The sequence below is a fragment of the Macaca fascicularis genome, chromosome 12 (genome assembly GCF_037993035.2).
Source record: "Macaca fascicularis isolate 582-1 chromosome 12, T2T-MFA8v1.1".
Taxonomy (NCBI): Eukaryota; Metazoa; Chordata; class Mammalia; order Primates; family Cercopithecidae; genus Macaca; species Macaca fascicularis.
Genome location: NC_088386.1, coordinates 136,443,579 through 136,460,607, shown reverse-complemented (window position 1 = coordinate 136,460,607; position 17,029 = coordinate 136,443,579). Strand labels below are relative to the sequence as shown.

General features: G+C 59.8%; 1 protein-coding gene across 4 annotated transcripts; it reads right to left on the bottom strand.

The window, feature by feature from the left end:
* Positions 1 to 5,541: 5,541 nt before the first annotated feature.
* On the bottom strand, positions 5,542 to 15,217 carry RNPEPL1 (arginyl aminopeptidase like 1). 4 transcript variants are annotated; one of them, XM_045368080.3, is made up of 11 exons: positions 14,594 to 15,217; positions 12,018 to 12,158; positions 11,331 to 11,482; positions 10,696 to 10,812; positions 10,239 to 10,474; positions 9,959 to 10,072; positions 9,456 to 9,568; positions 8,975 to 9,083; positions 7,834 to 8,064; positions 7,602 to 7,744; positions 5,542 to 6,663 (listed from the first exon to the last, which is right to left on the bottom strand). In XM_045368080.3, the coding sequence occupies exons 1-11, from the start codon at positions 15,116 to 15,118 to the stop codon at positions 6,370 to 6,372; spliced, it is 2,175 nt and encodes a 724-aa protein (XP_045224015.2). In that variant the 5' UTR covers positions 15,119 to 15,217; the 3' UTR covers positions 5,542 to 6,369. The 4 variants fall into 4 exon arrangements, with proteins under 4 accessions (XP_045224015.2, XP_045224016.2, XP_005574877.3 ...); XM_045368081.3 differs by having other exon boundaries at positions 7,834 to 8,031; XM_005574820.5 differs by having other exon boundaries at positions 14,630 to 15,217.
* Positions 15,218 to 17,029: the final 1,812 nt, after the last annotated feature.

Here is a 17,029-nt window from a genome sequence, read left to right as displayed (position 1 = left end):
AGTTCCCATGAGAGCTGGTTAGAGAGTCAGGCTTCCTGGACTTGTCTCTTGCTTCCTGTCTCGCCATATTGCCACATAATCTCTGTGTGTGCCCCCGCCCCCTTCCACTTGGTGCCAGGAGTTGAAGGAGCGTGAGGCCCTCACCAGGTGCAGCGGCCCAATCTTGAAATTTCCACCAGAATTTTGAGCCAATTAAACCTGTTTTGCTTTTTTTAAAAAATAAATTACCCAACCTCAGGTATAACAGCGTGAAACAGACTAAGACACTGCATATGCTCTGTGGTCCCATCCACTACCCCTGGGTGCAGAGATGTTCCATCAGCTGTGAAGAACGACATTCCCCCCCGGGATATCTGGAGGGGCTGTAAGCAGCTTGGGTTGGTGAGATAAGAAGGGGTTTGGGGGGCAGCTGGTTTGTGATCCTGGCAGCCTCAACTGCAGGCTCTTGGTCTGAAGTATTGTAAAGTACGAGAGCCTCGGGGCCCTCACTTCAAGGAGGGAACAGCATCCCCATGCCTCAGTATTTGAGGATTGTAGGAAGATGAGAGTCCTTCAGGTGGGACTGGTTCCCACCATGACCCCACGGCTGGCCAGTGGACTGAAATACATCTGACCACTTATTTCTCAGGTTCATGGGTGTTGAGGAGGAGCCCTATAGAATCAACCCTGTCTGCCTCCTCTCATCCTGCCACTCCTCTTGTTCTGTCTGGATGACTGCCCTTGTTTTTCAAGGGAATGTTCCCTGTCTTCCTCAGCCAGGATCTTTTCTGAACTTGACATCTCCATTTGTTCAGGGGGCAGTAATTGGGCACTTCACTGTGCTGGTCATTGCGTTCTCATGGAGATGCAGAGATTAAAAATTAGTATCTTGTCCATATACTGCCCAGAGTTAGAAAGGATTGCTCTTCTGTGGATTTGTCTCAGGTCCGGTACAGTGGGGGTAGGGTCCTACTCCCTTTTCCTAGCCTAAAGGTTCCAGCTGAATCTTCCCAGGCAGGGCTGAAACAGGAACCATTTTAGTCTTTGCTGCAACCCATGGTCGGTTCTCCAAGAAAAGTGAAGAAGGTTCCACCTTGGACAGTCCTCAAGGACTCAAAGGGCCAAAACACATGTACAACATGTTGAGACACTGCGTTTGTGTGATCACACATTTCAGCAGTAGGTATTCCTGCCTTATTTTACTGGTGAGGAACCTGAGCTTCAAAGGGAAGAGGTGACAGCTCAGGACCACACAGCTGTAGGTAGGAGGCAGAAAAATAGGGTCTGGGTGCAGGGAACATAGGCCGATTCACACTTCAGTTATGACAGGAAATATCTTCTCCATAGGGCGTAGGCCAATGACTTTGTAACTTCATCATGTCCATCTACATAGTGCGTACCCCAAGTAACCAATGGAATCATCTAGAGCGTATTTAAACTCCCAAAAATTCTATAACAGGGCTTTTGTGTGCCTATGCTCAGGCCCACTCCCACACTGTGGAGTGTACTTTCATTTTCAATAAATCCCTTCATTCCTTCTTTGCTCTCTTTGTGTGTTTTGTCCAATTCTTTATTCAAAACGCCAAGAACCTGGACATCCTCCACTGTTAACAGTAAGACACATCAACTCCTTAGAGTTGGGGCAGCCAGCATAAAACCAGGCTGACCTCAGCCCGCTTCATTCACTGCAACATGAGGAATGGATTCTTTGTTGGCAATATTTTAGATTGAGCTTTTTTTCTCATAAGTATAATACATGCTTAGTAAACAAAACAGAGTGGGAATAAATAAATAGGGTACATGCTCCTTATAGGAATTTTTTCCCGAACTATTGGTATGAAGTGGTTTTGTGTTCTTCAATTTTATTACGAGGATTATGCAGATAATTTCCACAGTTGACTGGTTATCTGAGGTGAGCATATTTCAGATGTGGGCTATTTTCTGCATTGTGGGTGTTGTGTTCCCTCCACACTGGAATTTTTCTGTTTGCTCATTCATTTGGAACAAGGAGAGGTTTATTTGGGCCTGGCTGGATGGGTGGGTAGGTGGGAGTGATCTCCTTAACACTCTGCCTGTGCCTGTTAAAAGCCCCTTAGATCTATGCTGGGCCTGGCAACTCCGTGGACACCCTTGCCAAGCTCTGCCTTTAACTGGCATGTCCCTGCTCTTGGGCTTCTGTCTGACCAGGTGATTTTTCGGAGAGATGGGGGAGGGGGGAGACTAACAGCTGACATCAGATTCCTTTTAGTAAAAGGACAGTCTTTGTTGGGGAAAACACCGTGGTGGGTGCTTGGGTTAGAGCCCTGAGGGCATGGCTACCTGAGGTGGCTTAGCTTGCAGGGTGCAAAGGTCTGATGGGAAGGGAAGAGAGATGTGGGGGAGAAAATGGCTAAAGAAATGAGGCTGAGTTGCGGGGTTGGGGGAGATGAAGGGCCATGGAGGGGACCCCTGGAGGGTAGAATGCAGGCCATGTTGAGAATGAGGATGCCTTGATTGATTGGAATTTTTTTTTTTTTTTTTTTTTTTTTACTCTCCACGACCTAATATCCCCAAGTTCATTTTCTGTTGCTATAACAATACCACAGACTGGGTAATTTATAATGAAAATAAATTTATTTCTTATAGTTCTGGAGGCTGGGAAGTCCAAGGTCGAGGGGCTGGCATCTGGTAAAGGCCTTCTTGCCACACCATTCCATGGGGGAAGATGAAAGAGCAAGAGGACACATAAGCAAGAGACAGCTAAACTCATTTTTACAACATGCTCATGATAATGAACCCACTCTGATAATGACATTAATCCATTCATGAAGGCAGAGACCTCATGGCCTAATCACTTAATGGTTCCACCTCTTAATACCATCACAATGGCAATTAAATTTCAACATGAATTTTGGAGGGAACATTCAAACCACAGCACTGTTCCACTGAGTTTTCATTTTTTAATAATTGCTTTTAAAAAAATTTCCAGGGTCTCTGGCTGGTTCTTTTTTATAAACTACCTGTTCTTGTTTCACAAGTGCCTCTTCCTATGTTATAGTTTATTTCAAAAGTCCCCTTTAGGTCTGAGATTTTGATTATATGTGTTCTAAAGTCCTTTTCTGATTTTTCTGTTGCCTCTGTCTCCTCAGGTTTGGGTTGAGTGGCCTGTTTTCCTTCACACTGTGTTGCTGTCCTGGGCAGGTGATTCTCAATTGTGCCTTACCTTTATACCTGAAGTTCCCTAGTGTTCTATGCAAAGCATCTGGCCTCAGGAGAGAAGCACCACCAATAAGTCCTAGTTAGAGTAGGGATGGCAGAGAAACACTCTGGGAGACAAGTCTGGACTGAATAGGTCATGGCCTGAGGGACTTAGAAAACCGTATTTGGACCTCCAGGGCCTAGGAATTTGCATTGGTCTCCCTCACTGCAGCCTCAGGCTTCAGTTCTCTAATCTGTCTCTATAGAAACCAATCTTTCATCAAGCTTCTTTTCCCTTTTTGAACATCATCTCCTCCTACCTGCCTGACTAGGCCCTAATCCCCAAAATGCAGATCTCTTTCACATTCTGGCCTCAGCTCTGTCATTGTCATTAGTGCTGTTTGCCATCTATCCCCACTTTTGTGCATGTGGTGGGGTTGCAGCCCCTGTGGTTGTAGGCCCTTCAGAACTTCCACTGCCAAGTGTGAGCCCCTCAACAGCTCTCTTATCCCTGGCAAGGTGCCTGGAAACATTTGCGATCTCTATCCCATCAGTATAGGTCCCAGAGTGGTCACATTGAAGAGAATCCACCCTTCCCCTGCCAGCCTGAGGTGGGCCTGCAGCATGAGAAAGCTTTGTTGGGTGAGACGTCTGTGCCTCATAGTTGTCTAGCTGGAACATAACTTGGCCTAATAGAGAAGCTGGCTGCTAGAAGAGGGATGCTGTGCTAACAAAACATGTGACCTGCCAGGATTTGGAATGTTGGCAAGCTGTTAGGTGGGGCAAAACATTTGGTAAAGCTCAACGGTGATGACTCATAAGGCAGATCGTGAGCTAAGTGTGCATGTCTAGTGGAAAGGCTGGGAAACAACCCTGGCCTGAATATTGGCCAGAGGCTGCATTTGACAAGGGACTACAAGGAAGCGATGAGCTAAAAAAAAAAAAAATCTGCACCTGCAAGCTGGGAGGAAAAGGAACGAAGGCCAGGAACGCAAGGACTTGAGGCTGAAAGAGCCCTCCTGTGCACCCCACGGGCAGGTACAGAGCCAGGACAGATTGTGGCGAGGGTGCCATCCTGGATCCAGATGCCCTCCTACGCCCCAGGTTATGATGCTGGGCACTGCTGCTGAGTTTCCCAAAGGCAGGTGTCAGGCAGAGGTGCGCAGCTCAGCAGTGTCCGGAGGTGGCGCTGTGGGCGTGGCTGTAGGCACCTGGAATGGAGTCACCTGCAGACCACAGAGTCATTTCGAGTTGAATTGCAAAAGAAAGGAGCCCCGGATGAAAGTTTGTGACTACTGGAACTTGAAAAGAACCTTGGCGGGGAAGAGGCTGAGAAAGCAGTTCTGCCACTGAGGAGGGCTCCTTTGAGGACACCATCAAGCGTGGCCAAGGAAACAGGAAAGGGGTCCTCACGAGGCTGGAACCCCAGGCCACAGAGAGCACGACTTGGGGGAGTGGGGTGTCCACTCCCAGACAGGGGCCCTGGCTGTGCCTGCCTGGCAAGACTTCAGATGGCCATGGAGCAGGGACTGCCAGGTGCCCTCCACACCCACTTTCACAGGGGTTACTGCAGTCGTCCTATCCCTGGGTGTGAGGGGCAGTGACAGTCTTCTAGCTCTTAGGTCTTTGGATGGGGTGGCGCCTCCCCCAGCCCTGATGTGAAGAAGGTACGTGAAGCAACCCATGCAGAGACGGCCCCAGACCCTAGACTGGAGTTGCTACCGCCACTGGAGGGGGATTCATCTGCCCTGGGGAGGGGCGGGGCATCCAGAACAGGGAAGAGGGTGAGTGGGACATTTGGTGGCTGGGGACTGGATGGTGATAGTGTCAGGGTTATTTGCCCAACACCTCCTGCCCTCCCCACTTCCTGGCTGCCACGTGTGGAGTGGAGCTGTGACTGGGCCTGGCCAGTGGGTTGAGAGAAGAGGCGTGCTGCTTCTGGGCCACAGCATGTTGGCCAGGTGTGTGTGGCACTGAGATGGTGGCACCACATCCTTGGGGACTCTGAAAAGCAGCAACACCTATCGCCTGGGAAAATGGAAATCTCAATTCTCCAAAACCAAACATGCCTGTCACCTGGTACCCATCTTGGGACAGGATCACCACTTGAGGCTGGGATTTGGCTTAAGCCACAAAGGTGAAGGCCCAGAGTGAAGGTGACACATGGCCTCCCTGTGACATCCAGAGGCCACTCAGGCCCAGGAGGTCCGGCCAAGGGGCTGGGCAGGACTCGGGGAGCCTGCTCTCAGGCTTGTGTATCAGAGGAGGGGGCCACGCCCAGCTCCTGACCAGCTGCAGGTTCCAAGTCCTGGCAGGCCAGCCCACCCTACACAGCCGGGAAGATGCAGAGGACAGAAGTCGAGAGAAAGAGGGAGGGAGATCAGGTTTGCAGAGTGGAAGTTTTAATGGGACCATCACCGTGATACCCCATCGCAGCAGTCCCAGGCTGGAGCCCCAGGCCCCGTCCGCCTCTCCCAGCATGGTGGGCCTAGAGAGAGCACCAGCACCACCTCCCACTTTCCCTAGGGTATTGCTGTGCCCATGTGCCTCCCACCCCAGGAAGCCACAAGAGACAGGCTCCCCAGACTCCCCCTGGGTCCTGGGACTCCCTGTTCTGAGGGGCTAAGGTTGCCTGGGGCCAGGGGGCCCTCCCCAGGGACAACTGTCCTCTCCCTGTGTCCCCTGCTCCCACACTGAGGGAATGTCTGTGTCCTTGTTCCTCTGCCAGGGGCCAACTGAGGCTGCCAACCCCAGGGGCGGGGTGCAGGGCTGTGCGGGGAGGGTGGCTCAGATCCCTGCAAGGAGGCGTGCTGCAGGGACAGCACGGCCCGGGCCCCTGGCAGATGTAAGGCACAGTGTGGCGGTCACCGTAGGGCTGCTGGGGCCCTTGCCCCAGGGGCAGCACCTGGCAGGTGCTGGCATCCGGGGCTAGGCACAGCTGTCAGTGTTGAGACAGGAGGCATGGCGTGTGCGGGCTGGCCCCAGGGCCTGCAGTGCAAGAGAGCTGGGAGTGGGGAGGCCAGGTCCACAGGTCTCTGCCGGACACAAGGAGGTCCCTCTCCCCATTCTCCCTGCCTGGGAGAGCCCAGGGGAAGGGCTTGTGGGCCTGGGCAGAGCTCATGGCCAGAGCCATAGGCGCAGTCATGGCAGGCCTGGCCCACAGAAGGCACAATTGTGGTGTCTGGGAGGTCGAGGGTCAGCCCGCCAACAGGGCTAGGCAGACACATTGACGTCCCTGAGAGAGATGGCACTGCTGGGGGCCTCATCCCCAAGCAGCAGGGCCTGTGCGTCTGAGTCTGTGTCTGCTTCAGCCCTGCCCAGCTCCGTGCTGGGCTCTGGGGCAGGCTCTGTGCTAGAGCCCAGGCCCTGGGACAGGATCTGCTGGATGGCTCTGCGCAGGTTGGGGTGCAGCCGGCCCTGCGTCTGGTAGAAGACCTCCAGCGCGAAGGACTTGAGGGCACCGGTGCAGAGGTCCTCGTACAGCGGGATGGTGTACATGCGTGACATCTGCAGGAGGGTTACTCGGTCACACTGGTGGGCTCCCCAGGCCCCTCGAGCCAGCCCACCCTGCCAAACCGGCCAGGCGGCTCTCCTACCCCTGGCTCCCCAGTTTCATCATCAGGGCTATGGCCTGGAATCTGGTGTCCAGGAGGCCTGCCATTAGCCTCTAACCTCCACCCCACCCTTCCAGGCCGACCATGGAGTCCCCATCTCCAGGGAGCCTGGGCTGGAGGGAGCACATACAGGGAACAGGGCAGCCAGGGCCCACGGGCCTGAGGGCTCTGGGTTCTCTCTGAGGAGGTTGGACATCCCCTCTGCCCAGACCTGGATGCTGAAGGCCCAGGGCCCAGCAGGCTGAGGTGGCCTGGACCCCAGACTCCTGCTCCCAGCTGGTCCCTTCCACAGCTTCTCCAAGAACTGGTGGACTGCCGGGCGCGGTGGCTCAAGCCTGTAATCCCAGCACTTTGGGAGGCCGAGGCGGGCGGATCACGAGGTCAGGAGATCGAGACCATCCTGGCTGACACGGTGAAACCCCGTCTCTACTAAGAAATACAAAAAACTAGCCGGGCGAGGTGGCGGGCGCCTGTAGTCCCAGCTACTGGGGAGGCTGAGGCAGGAGAATGGCGTGAACCCGGGAGGCGGAGCTTGCAGTGAGCTGAGATCCGGCCACTGCACTCCAGCCTGGGCGGCAGAGCGAGACTCCGTCTCAAAAAAAAAAAAAAAAAAAAAAAAAAAAAAAAAAAAGAACTGGTGGAGTCCAGGCTGCCCTCTGGCACCTGCACCCGGTGCATGCCCCCACTCCCAACAGACCCCTACGTCTTCCCCGCCCCATTCTCCAGAATGTGCCTGGCCTGCCCCAACAGCTCAGACTAGGGAGTCGGGTGGGACTCCCACTCCGCATGGCTAGGCCGTTCCAGGCTGCTCCCCTGGGCAGGTGACTGCACCTGGCTCTCCAGGAAGCGCCGCACCCTGTGGAGGTCAGGATAGTAGTCGTTGCGGACCACGATCTGTAGCCAGCGGATGCGGATCTCAGCGTTCATCGAGTCCAGCAGGGAGGAGTAGCACTTGGACAGGCTCATCACCACCTCTGCAGGGCAGGGGGCAGGGGGCAGGTCAGGGCTGAGCTGCTGTTGCACCCCAGCCCCTGGGCCACCCCCATCAGCTGCAAGGACCCACCCTGTGGCAGCGGGGACCCATCCAGGAGCCGGTCCAGGAAGAGTGCTGTCTGGAAGGTCCTCCACTTGGAGATGTCAATGGCACTGGCTGAGGCAGCTGCCTGGTCCAGGGGTTCTGCGGTCCACAGCTGGAAAAGGGCCTCCACGGGGCGGGTCAGGCTGGATCCCTGAGACAGGTCTGGCTCAGCCAGCGGCGGGCCTGTGGCATTGAGCCAGCGCTCGAATTCCAGCCCTGGAGGGGAGAAGTGACCCTGGGGTCCCTGCCTGGGCTGGGGAGGGGCTGCCTGAGCAATCTGCCCAGGAGACCCCAGACCCTGAGTGTGTCCCAGGCAGGTGGCCTGTTCCAGGGACATGGGCCGTTCAGGAAGGCGGGGTCAGCTCCAGCCAGCACTGCCACTTGAAGCCACTGAAGGGGCTTCTGTGAAGGGGTACAGGGAGGCAGAGGCTTGGGTTGGTGACCCAACCATGCCTCTCCTGGGTGGAAGACAATGAAGTAGTCTAAACCCAACCTCAGTGCTGGCAGAGGCCACCTGCGCCATGAGCCAGCAGGGGCGGGATGGGGGCAACAGGCTCTTAAGATGATGTTCCTGCTCTAAAAGGGCAGTGCCCATCCCCTACCCACAAAAAGCTCTTGGTGTACTTGCTGTACCTTCCAAAACTTGGTGTCACCATGCACAGCCCTCCCAGTGGCACCTCACCACCCTCTAGCAATTCTGGCCTCTCCCTCAATGTCTGAACCCTGCAGTGCCTTCCTGGGCCCCAAAGCCCTCAGACCCTCAGGGACACCCTTAGAAGTGATGCATAAGCAGGGCTGGCTGCTGTTTTCCAGCTCCAGGACACCCCCATCACCCGTCCTTCCTGCACCAGGCCCTTTGCACACCTGGTTTCCATGGCCCACTTCCTGGGAGTGCCTAACTCGGCCCACTTAGCCTTGTGCCACCGCCCCCAGGCAGGTCCCCAACCCCAGCCCTGTTCTCATAGCATACCGGCCTGGGGCCCATACGGTCCAGCAAGGGTCGGCTGAAGGACAGACAGTGAACTGACTGGCCTTTCCTCCAGGCGGAGCGGCCTCTCAGGCAGCAGAGGCCCCGCCTGTCATCACACCCACAGCTCCCTGACTGCAGCAGTGGGGTCAGCCTCACCTGCCCGGCAGTCCACGCTCTGCTCCTTCAGCTCCGGGAAGAAGCTCAGGAAGGAGTCCAGCAGGTCCTGGGCCACCACACTGGTGAACTTGTACTTCTCCACGTAGGCCTGTGTGGCAGAGGTGGGGCCTCAGCAGGCCTGGAAGGGCGGGGCACAGGCAGCCCCACGAGAGGCCTGCAGGGCACTGCAGGGCATGCGCCGAGGTACGTGCTGGACACAGGGCAGGCGCAGAGGCAGCTAGTAGGCATTGCGGAGCCAGCATTTGGCACACAGGCCCTGCCAAGTGACCAAACGGAGGGTGGGAGAAGGGAAGGTGGCAACCCAGGCACTCCCCACAAAGAAAGGCAGACTAGGTCACAGCCAGGCTCACAGGCCCCTGCCAATTCCACCCCAACTGCCAGAAGAGCAGGCAGCCCTGTGAGCTGGGGAGGGGCTGGGGGCAGGTGGCAGCAGGGCCGTCCTGGGCACGGGGCTGCTCACTCGGAGAAAGTCATCAAAGCGCTGTGGGTCTCCGCAGAGCTGGGACAGGTAGTACACGAAGCAGTAGCCCTTCTCGTAGGTGAACAGGTTCATCAGGTGGCTGGGATTCACTCCTGCAAGGTGAACACCCACCTGGGCTGGCGTCCGAGACCACCAGTGTCCCATGGGACAGGGAGGGGCGGTGGTCAGGCTCTGAGGAGCAGGAAGGGCCGAGGGCCACAGTCCCTCACATGTCCAGATGTGTACTGACGCCCTGGGCACCCCTTGGGGAAGACTGAGGACTCACACGCCACTGTGACCGGTGCTCAGAGCCAGGGAGGTGGCGGTGGCTGTGGGAGCCTGGGGAGGCCTTGCCCAGACGAGGGGCTCTCAGCTTGGCCTTGGCAGGGGTCCAGGCACAGTAGGGGACAGAGAAGCCACAGCCAGCACACACGAAGGACAGGCAAGGAGGCCTTGAGGGGTGACATCCCCGGTTCCAGGAGCGGGTCCTGAGGAGCAGGTACCTGGCTCCAGCTTGACCTGCAGTTTGCTGACCGGGCTGTCCTCTCCCAGAAGCTTCATCTGCCGGTGCAGGGCATCCAGGCGGAAGGCAGTCTCCAGGCAGGTGAAGGCAGCACCTGGATGGGGTCCGGAGACAGGGGAGAGGTGAGGGGGTGTAGGGGGAGTCGGGGGAAGCAGGGGGTGTGGGCACCTGCAGCATGGCAGGGGAGCCAGGCTGGGCTTTCTGCCCCTGGCTCAGTGCCCAGGGCCCCCAGTGGCTGCCCTCCCTGGCCCCGGCCGCACCGTAGGTCTCGGTGGTGATGCGGCGCTGGGCATAGGTGGCCAGGCCCTCGCTCAGCCACATCTCTTCCCACGTGGCGTTGGTGACAGCATTGCCGAACCAGCTGTGGGCCACCTCATGGATGACATCGATGACCAGGAACTCATCGCTCTCCAGGATGGAGGAGATGATGAAGGTGAGGCAGGGGTTCTCCATGGCCACGATGGGGAAGGAGGGGGGCAGGAAGACAATGTCATACCTGCACCGGGAGGGCAGTGAGGGTGGCAGACCTCAGGGCTCAGACTCCCACCCCGCACACCCACACCCCACCTTCCACCCAGCGGGGATCAGCCCTGCCCCTGCAGTGAGCTCCGCTTCCTCCCCAGGAGATGGGGACAGGACACCCCAGGGGTCAGACGAGGGGCTCCCCCTCTGACTCCTCCTTCCAGTCAGCCAGGTCTACAGGTTCCCAGGGCCTACCTGCCCCACATGTACGGCCCATACAGCCGCTCAGCTGCACTCAGCCACTGCTCCACTGCGCCCGACAACTTGCTGGTGGCCGTGGGTAGGAGGCACGGCTCGGCCCACACGCGGCTTCTGTTGCATGCAGAGAGGGTCAGCTGAGGCTGAGCAGCCCCAGCCCGGCTCACCCCAAAAGGCTCTCCCACTGCCCTGGGGCTCCAGTAACACCCACACCTCATCCAGCCTGGCTGACCATCCTAGCCCGCAGCCTGCCCTGCCTCACTGGGTGGGCAGCTACCCTGGCCCTTCCCACAGCAGGGGCAGAGCTGCATTCTAGGGGCCAGTTAGCTCATTTTATCTCTGGGTTGAAGGCACCAACGAAGGTGTGAGGGTGCTAGGCTGTGCGGGGGCCTTGGCAGGAAGGACCAGTTTGCAGGGCAGGCACTGGGTGGGCCAGGCTGCTGGGTCTGAGGGCACATGGGTGGGAGGGCCTGGCAGACAGGGCCCTGGCAGTGGCACCAAGGCAGGGGCAGGGCTGGCCCAGAGTACCCAGAGGTCAGTGGGGGTCCTCAGCAGGGCAGCTGTGGATACAGGTCACAGATCCCCGGTGGGGCTCTCCCTGAGGCCTGGGCAGCCCAGAAGGCCCTCCCTACCTGGGCCCGATGTCTGCTGGCTTGAGGTCTCCGGCCACCAGGGCCACGAGGTAGGCAGGCACGGGATGTTCCATGTGGAAGTGGAAGACGCCTTCTTCCTCCATGTACGCGCTCTGGGTGGCACTCATCAGCACCTGCACCCCCGATGGCGCCTGTAAGGAGGCCAGACTGAGACCAGGAGGCCCCACCATCAACACACCCACAGCCCAGGCCAGGGAGCCTGTCAGGTTGCCCCACATTTGTAGCAGGAAACCCTACCTCCCCATCAGGGAACGTTTCTGTCAGAGAACTTTTCTCCAGAGACCTGCCACCCTCCACTCAGAACCCCGAGGTCCCAGCCTGCAAACCTCATCCCAGTGCAGGTGCTGCCAAGCTCAGGCCCGGTGACCTACAGACCCCACCAGAGATCAGCAGCTCTGTCTGGAGACCCCTTGTCTGGGGCCCCTACAATCCCTCACCCTGGGTCCAGGACCCTGAACCCCTCAGGCCCGTTGGAGGCAGCCCAGCTTCCCCTGTTCCCTGCAAAGCAGCTCCTCCCATAGAGTAGGGAAGGTGGGCTCCTGCTAGCACTGTGGCGTGCTGGCAGCTGGGGCCACAGTCCAGGCAGGTAGGAGCAAGGGGGAGGCGGTGTGGCCAGGCTGCTGGGCTGTCCTGGGAGCAAGGTGATGGCAGCTGGCGGCCCCTGACCTTGACGACGGCAGAGTAGGTGCACTTCACGGCAGGCGTGTCAAAGCACGGGAAGAAGGAGCGGTTGCACACGGAGTGGCCCTGGGTGAAGACGAAGGGCTTGGCGCAGCCATAGGTCAGCTCTGGGTCCAGCCACCAGATCTGCGGGCAGGATGGCACATCAGCAAAGGGCCACCCAGCTGGGGTGCTGGGCCCTAGCCACTGGGCAGCAGCCTGAGAGAAGGCAGGAGGCTCTGGGAGGTGACGATGGCTGGATTATCTTGCTGAGTTCATCGAGCGCCAATAGCCACCCCCTAGCTTTCACTTGCCTGCCGGGGCAGGGGGGACATCGCGGGCAGGTGACCCAGGGTGTGGCCTGCACTGTGTCATCAGGGCCAGACCCCAACCCAGGCAGGAGGCCCTGTGTCAGGGAGCCGACAGGGGAATCTCCCAGCTAACACCAGGGCGAAGAAAGGGAATAGCCCATCATTGCATTATCTTAGCTTCCTTAGGGAAACTAAGGCAAAGTCAGAACACACTCAGTCCAAATTCCCAGCAGCTCATCTGGTCATGGCAGGAAAGGGAGCCTGGGATGTGGAAGCTGGGAAGCCAGAGCCTCCTGATGGCTACACACTGGCAGGCAGCACACCTGAGCCCAGAGCCGCCCTGAGCCCAGGCAGCCTCGCCTGGAGGGACCCCGCAGGAGACAGGCTCCAGGCCAGGGAATGGCAAGCAGGGAGTGGAGGCCAGGCCAGAGGCCCCTGCTGGCAGGGGACAGGAGTGGCTAAGGGAAGGATGGCCGGGGCCACTGCCTGGAGGCTGGGGGCTGCGGTGAGTGCTGTGGAATGGGTGTGCTCACAGCAGCTGCTGCCCACCTAAGGTCATGCCCTGGCAAACCTCTCATCTGCGCCATAGCTGTTGAAGCTTTCCTCACCCCGAGATGCTGAGGCCAGGCCCCAGCCCCACTGAGAAGCCCGCACCCCTGGGCCCTCCTGCCACTATCCTGCCGCACCCATCTCATCTTCCTTCCAAGAATTCTGACCTCTCCAATGAGGGCAGCTCAGAGTCTGGGAGGGGGACCCTCTCCCAACCACAGCCACATTACCTTCGTCTCGAGTCAGCCCTGCACGCCGTCCCCACCCTCCCCTCTGCCTGAATGAGATTGTCAAGGCAAACTGAAATGCTCCTCATACATGGGCCCTCCCAAGACCATGAGTGGGAGACGCCCCCAACACCTTCTGAGAGTGGACGAGTGGAATCCACAGCTGATGGCCACTGACGGCCCGGAGGATCCCAGACCAGGAGGGCTGCCTCCCCTGCAGACCCAGCCAGACCCCTGCCAGCACTCTCAGATCTCTTCCAAACTTCCTGTTGGTGTCCTGGCCCTGCCCCAGCCGGGCACAGGCGTCTTTTCGTTCCTGCTAAGCCCTGGGCTGCCAGGGTGTTCAGGACCCACCTGGGGAGCCATTCACAAATGCAGCCTCTCCCTTGGGGGTGCTGGGACCTGGGAATTGGTATGAAGGAACCTCACTGCAGGAGTCTCCTCAAGGCCAGGGAGAAGCCCATCCCTCAGTTCTCACCTGTCATACTGAGAGGCATACTTGCCACCTGTCAGAGCCCTGGAATACCACAGCAGGGGTGGGCCTGGCTGGCCAGCGGCCTGCACACCCACAGGGGTTCTGGGAGGAAGGTGAGGTGGCAGGTCCTGCTTAGGGCTCCTGGGAAATGTACAGGAAGCCCACAGGGGTGCACTGGTCTGGGTTCTTCCTGCCCAGATGTCACCTTGGCTCTTTGTGGCTTGACGCCTCTCCACCACCCTGTCTATTTATGTGCCGTGATCAGTGACAGCTGGACTTCCCAGCACCTCCACAGCTGTGTGTGTGCTGCATATGTTGGGTGTCACATGTGTGCCATCCATACCACCTGGGGATGCAGTATGAACCCCCATGCTGTAGGCAGGAAAGGCCCTGCTCCATCCTGTACACACCCCCACTGGTGGAGGTGGAGGGGGTGCTGCAGCCACAGCGCCAGCCTGAGCCACCTGGCCTTTCTTGCAGAGCCTCTAGAGTGGTGGGTACCCAGTGTGCAAGCCCTGCAGAGCCTATGTGTGTCTATGTTGGGGTCGCGGGGCCCACTGGTCTCAACACTCCACCAGTGCTGGCCAAGGGAGCCCCAAACCGAGCATCACAACCACCCCCCTCCCATGGCCCTTTCCTCTGCCTCTGGCTTGGACACATCTGCAGGCCCTGGTCACATGGAGGCCCTTCCGCAGCTGACACTCCAGCCCTACCCTCGGTGCCAGGATCCTGCAGATGTACACCTTGGTGGGTGACAGAAGCTGCATGTACCCAGGCAGGGACCGAACACTTGAACGGGAGGCTTCCCTGAGTGACATGCTGTCCGGTGTCCCCGAAGGACTCTGGCCTCTATGCAAAGGTCCTAAGGGCTCACAGGCAACAGCTGGGAATCACCGGGGTGAGGGGAGGGGGGCACCTGTAGGGCACAGATTCGCGTCTCTCAGCCTGGCCGTGCGGCGAGAGGCCGCTAGCAGCGCCCTGCGGACCGGCCCGCAGCCCCGGCGCCCGCCCCGGACTCACGGCGGGGGCGTCGGTCGAGGTGTAGCGCAGGATAACCTGGAAGGGCTGGTGCGCCTGCAGCTCGGGCGGCAGCGTGACGGTGAGCGAGGAGCCGTAGTCGGTGAACGGGTCCACCCTGAAGGCCAGCGGGCAGCAGGCGGGCTCGGCGCCGGGCGCCTCGGGGAAGGCGGGCAGCGGGGGCGGCGGCGCGGGACCCGGCCCGGGGGCGGAGAAGGCGAAGGCGCAGGGCGTCTCAGCGGCGGCGGGGGCGCGACGGAAGGCGGCCGAATGCAGGCGCAGGGCCGGGTGCGCGTCGAGCACGAGCGCGCGGGGCGCGGGCCGCAGCGCGCACAGCTCGAGCACCAGGCAGCCGGCCAGCTCGCGCGCTTCGGGCCGCAGCTCCAGGCCCAGCTGCAGGTGGCGGAGGCGGAAGAGCTGCGCGCTGGAGGCCGAGGCCACGTCCAGGGCGGGCGGAGGCTCGGGCGGCGGGCGGACGGGCGCGGTCTCGGCGCCGGGCGCCTGGCGGCAGCAGCACTGCGCGGCCATGGCCGCCGGCACTAGGTGAAATCCATGGGCGGCGGCCGCGCCGGGCCGCGGGCAGCGGGCTAGGGGCGCCGGGCGACGGCGGCGGGGCGCGGGCACAACAGGAAGTCGCGCCGGGAGCCGCCCGGCCCGGCCCCGCGCCGTGCGCCGCCCCGCTCGGGCTCCGCTCGGCCGCCGCCGGGGGCGCTGTGCGCGGGGCCGGGGCGCGGGACTGGGGCGCCGGGCGGGGAGGGCCGGGAGCCAGGGGCGCGGGGAGCCGGGGAATCGAGCGCGGCCCGGGGCCGGGGCGCTGTGTTGGGAACCGAGGCGCGCGGAGCGGCTGAGCAGCACCCCCAGCCCCTCGCTCCCTCCCCAGGCGGCGCCCGGGAGATCCCTGGAGGCGGGATCGCTGCTCCCTCCCGGACACTGCCGGCCAGGCCCCGGGGGCAGCCGCTGAAGGGACCTGGCAACCTTGGGGCCACCGGGGCAGGCTGCTTCCAGGTGTGGTTCGTGCTCCCGAGGAGCGCAGCGTCGCGAACTCAGTGTCATCCTTCCATCCGGGGCTACGGGCAAGGCAGGATTCTCCTGGCGCCCCTGCCACTCCCCCAAGTCTACTGGTGTGGTCTGTGCTGTGGGTCCTGCGGTGCGAGGAGCTCCGGAGCCTTCACGCCGCGCTGTCAACTACAGCACCCACCAACCACGTGTGGCCATTTAGATGCGAATTAAATACAGTTAGAAGTTCAGTTCCTTGGTGGCAGGTGGAGTGAGTGAGTGTGTGTGTCTTGCTGGGAGGAGTGGCTAATGGACAAAGCAGGCAGGAATCATTTCCACAATCGCGGAAGTTCCTCTGGGCAGCGCTGGGGACCTCTCATTAGAAGCCCTGTGCTGGGGTACGAACGAGGGCTTGGCCTGCCTGTCCCCACCCCATCCGCCAGGTCCACCCTTCCCAACGCTATTCTCTGCGGACCTGGCGAAGGCTGCCCAAGGCTGAGCCTGTCCAGGAGCCTGAGCCCCGAGGGAAGGGCTACTTGCCTGGCAGAAGCTGCTAGTGAGCTCCCAGCGGGTGAACTTTGAGGCTGTGGAATAACAGGAGCCACCATGATGTCGCTGTTGTCATCAAGGAAGAATTCAAATTCCTACGGACAAGGGGCTTCTGGGGCTGGGGAACTATGCAGGAACCCAGGACACCGCTCTCCTCTGCTGCACTGAAGTGTGGCAGTGCAGGGCTGGACTCGGGTACCGCACTTGACTCAGCCTCAGCCCTGAGTAGCGTTTCCTGTGTCTGGACTCAGCCTCCCCGATGTGTAACCCTCCGTGTCTACCCTCCTTCCATGGGGCGGGAAGGAAGGCTGAGAGGGAGAGTGTGTGTTCACGTTTGCGGGACAGAGCACTGAGGCATCATTTCACTTTTCCCATAGGACCTCAGGTGCCCACGTGCCCTTTTCAGGGACACGGTCACGATCTTGGGGCACCCATCCCAAACTCACCAGGAGCCCCTAGGCTTACACGGTCACTCAGAGGTGTGGATCAGCCTTGCATCCAAGGCTGACAGGGAAGACAACTGGGATGGGACCCTCCTCACTGCCCCCAGCGCCCTGCCCGGTGGGGCCCTGCAGTGCCAAGGGCATACTGTTTTCGAGGGCACCCCCAGTTCTATAGGCTCTCCAGAGCCCACCGGGCCATGTACCTGGCTGGAAGAACCTCAGTTCTGCACACGCGGTGCCACACTAGCTGGGCCTGGCCGGCCGGGGGGCAAGTCACCACAGGGAGATTGGGGGCTTGCCACCCTAAGCCCCGCACTGGACTCAGGGAGCAGAGGTTGGGGTCTTGCCCTGGGCACCTCTCCGCGGCCAGTTCTGCACACAGGAGTCTAGAGTTGCTGTGGCACCTCCTCCCCGGGGGTCCGCAAGTGTGCTCCGCACACTTATGCCAGGA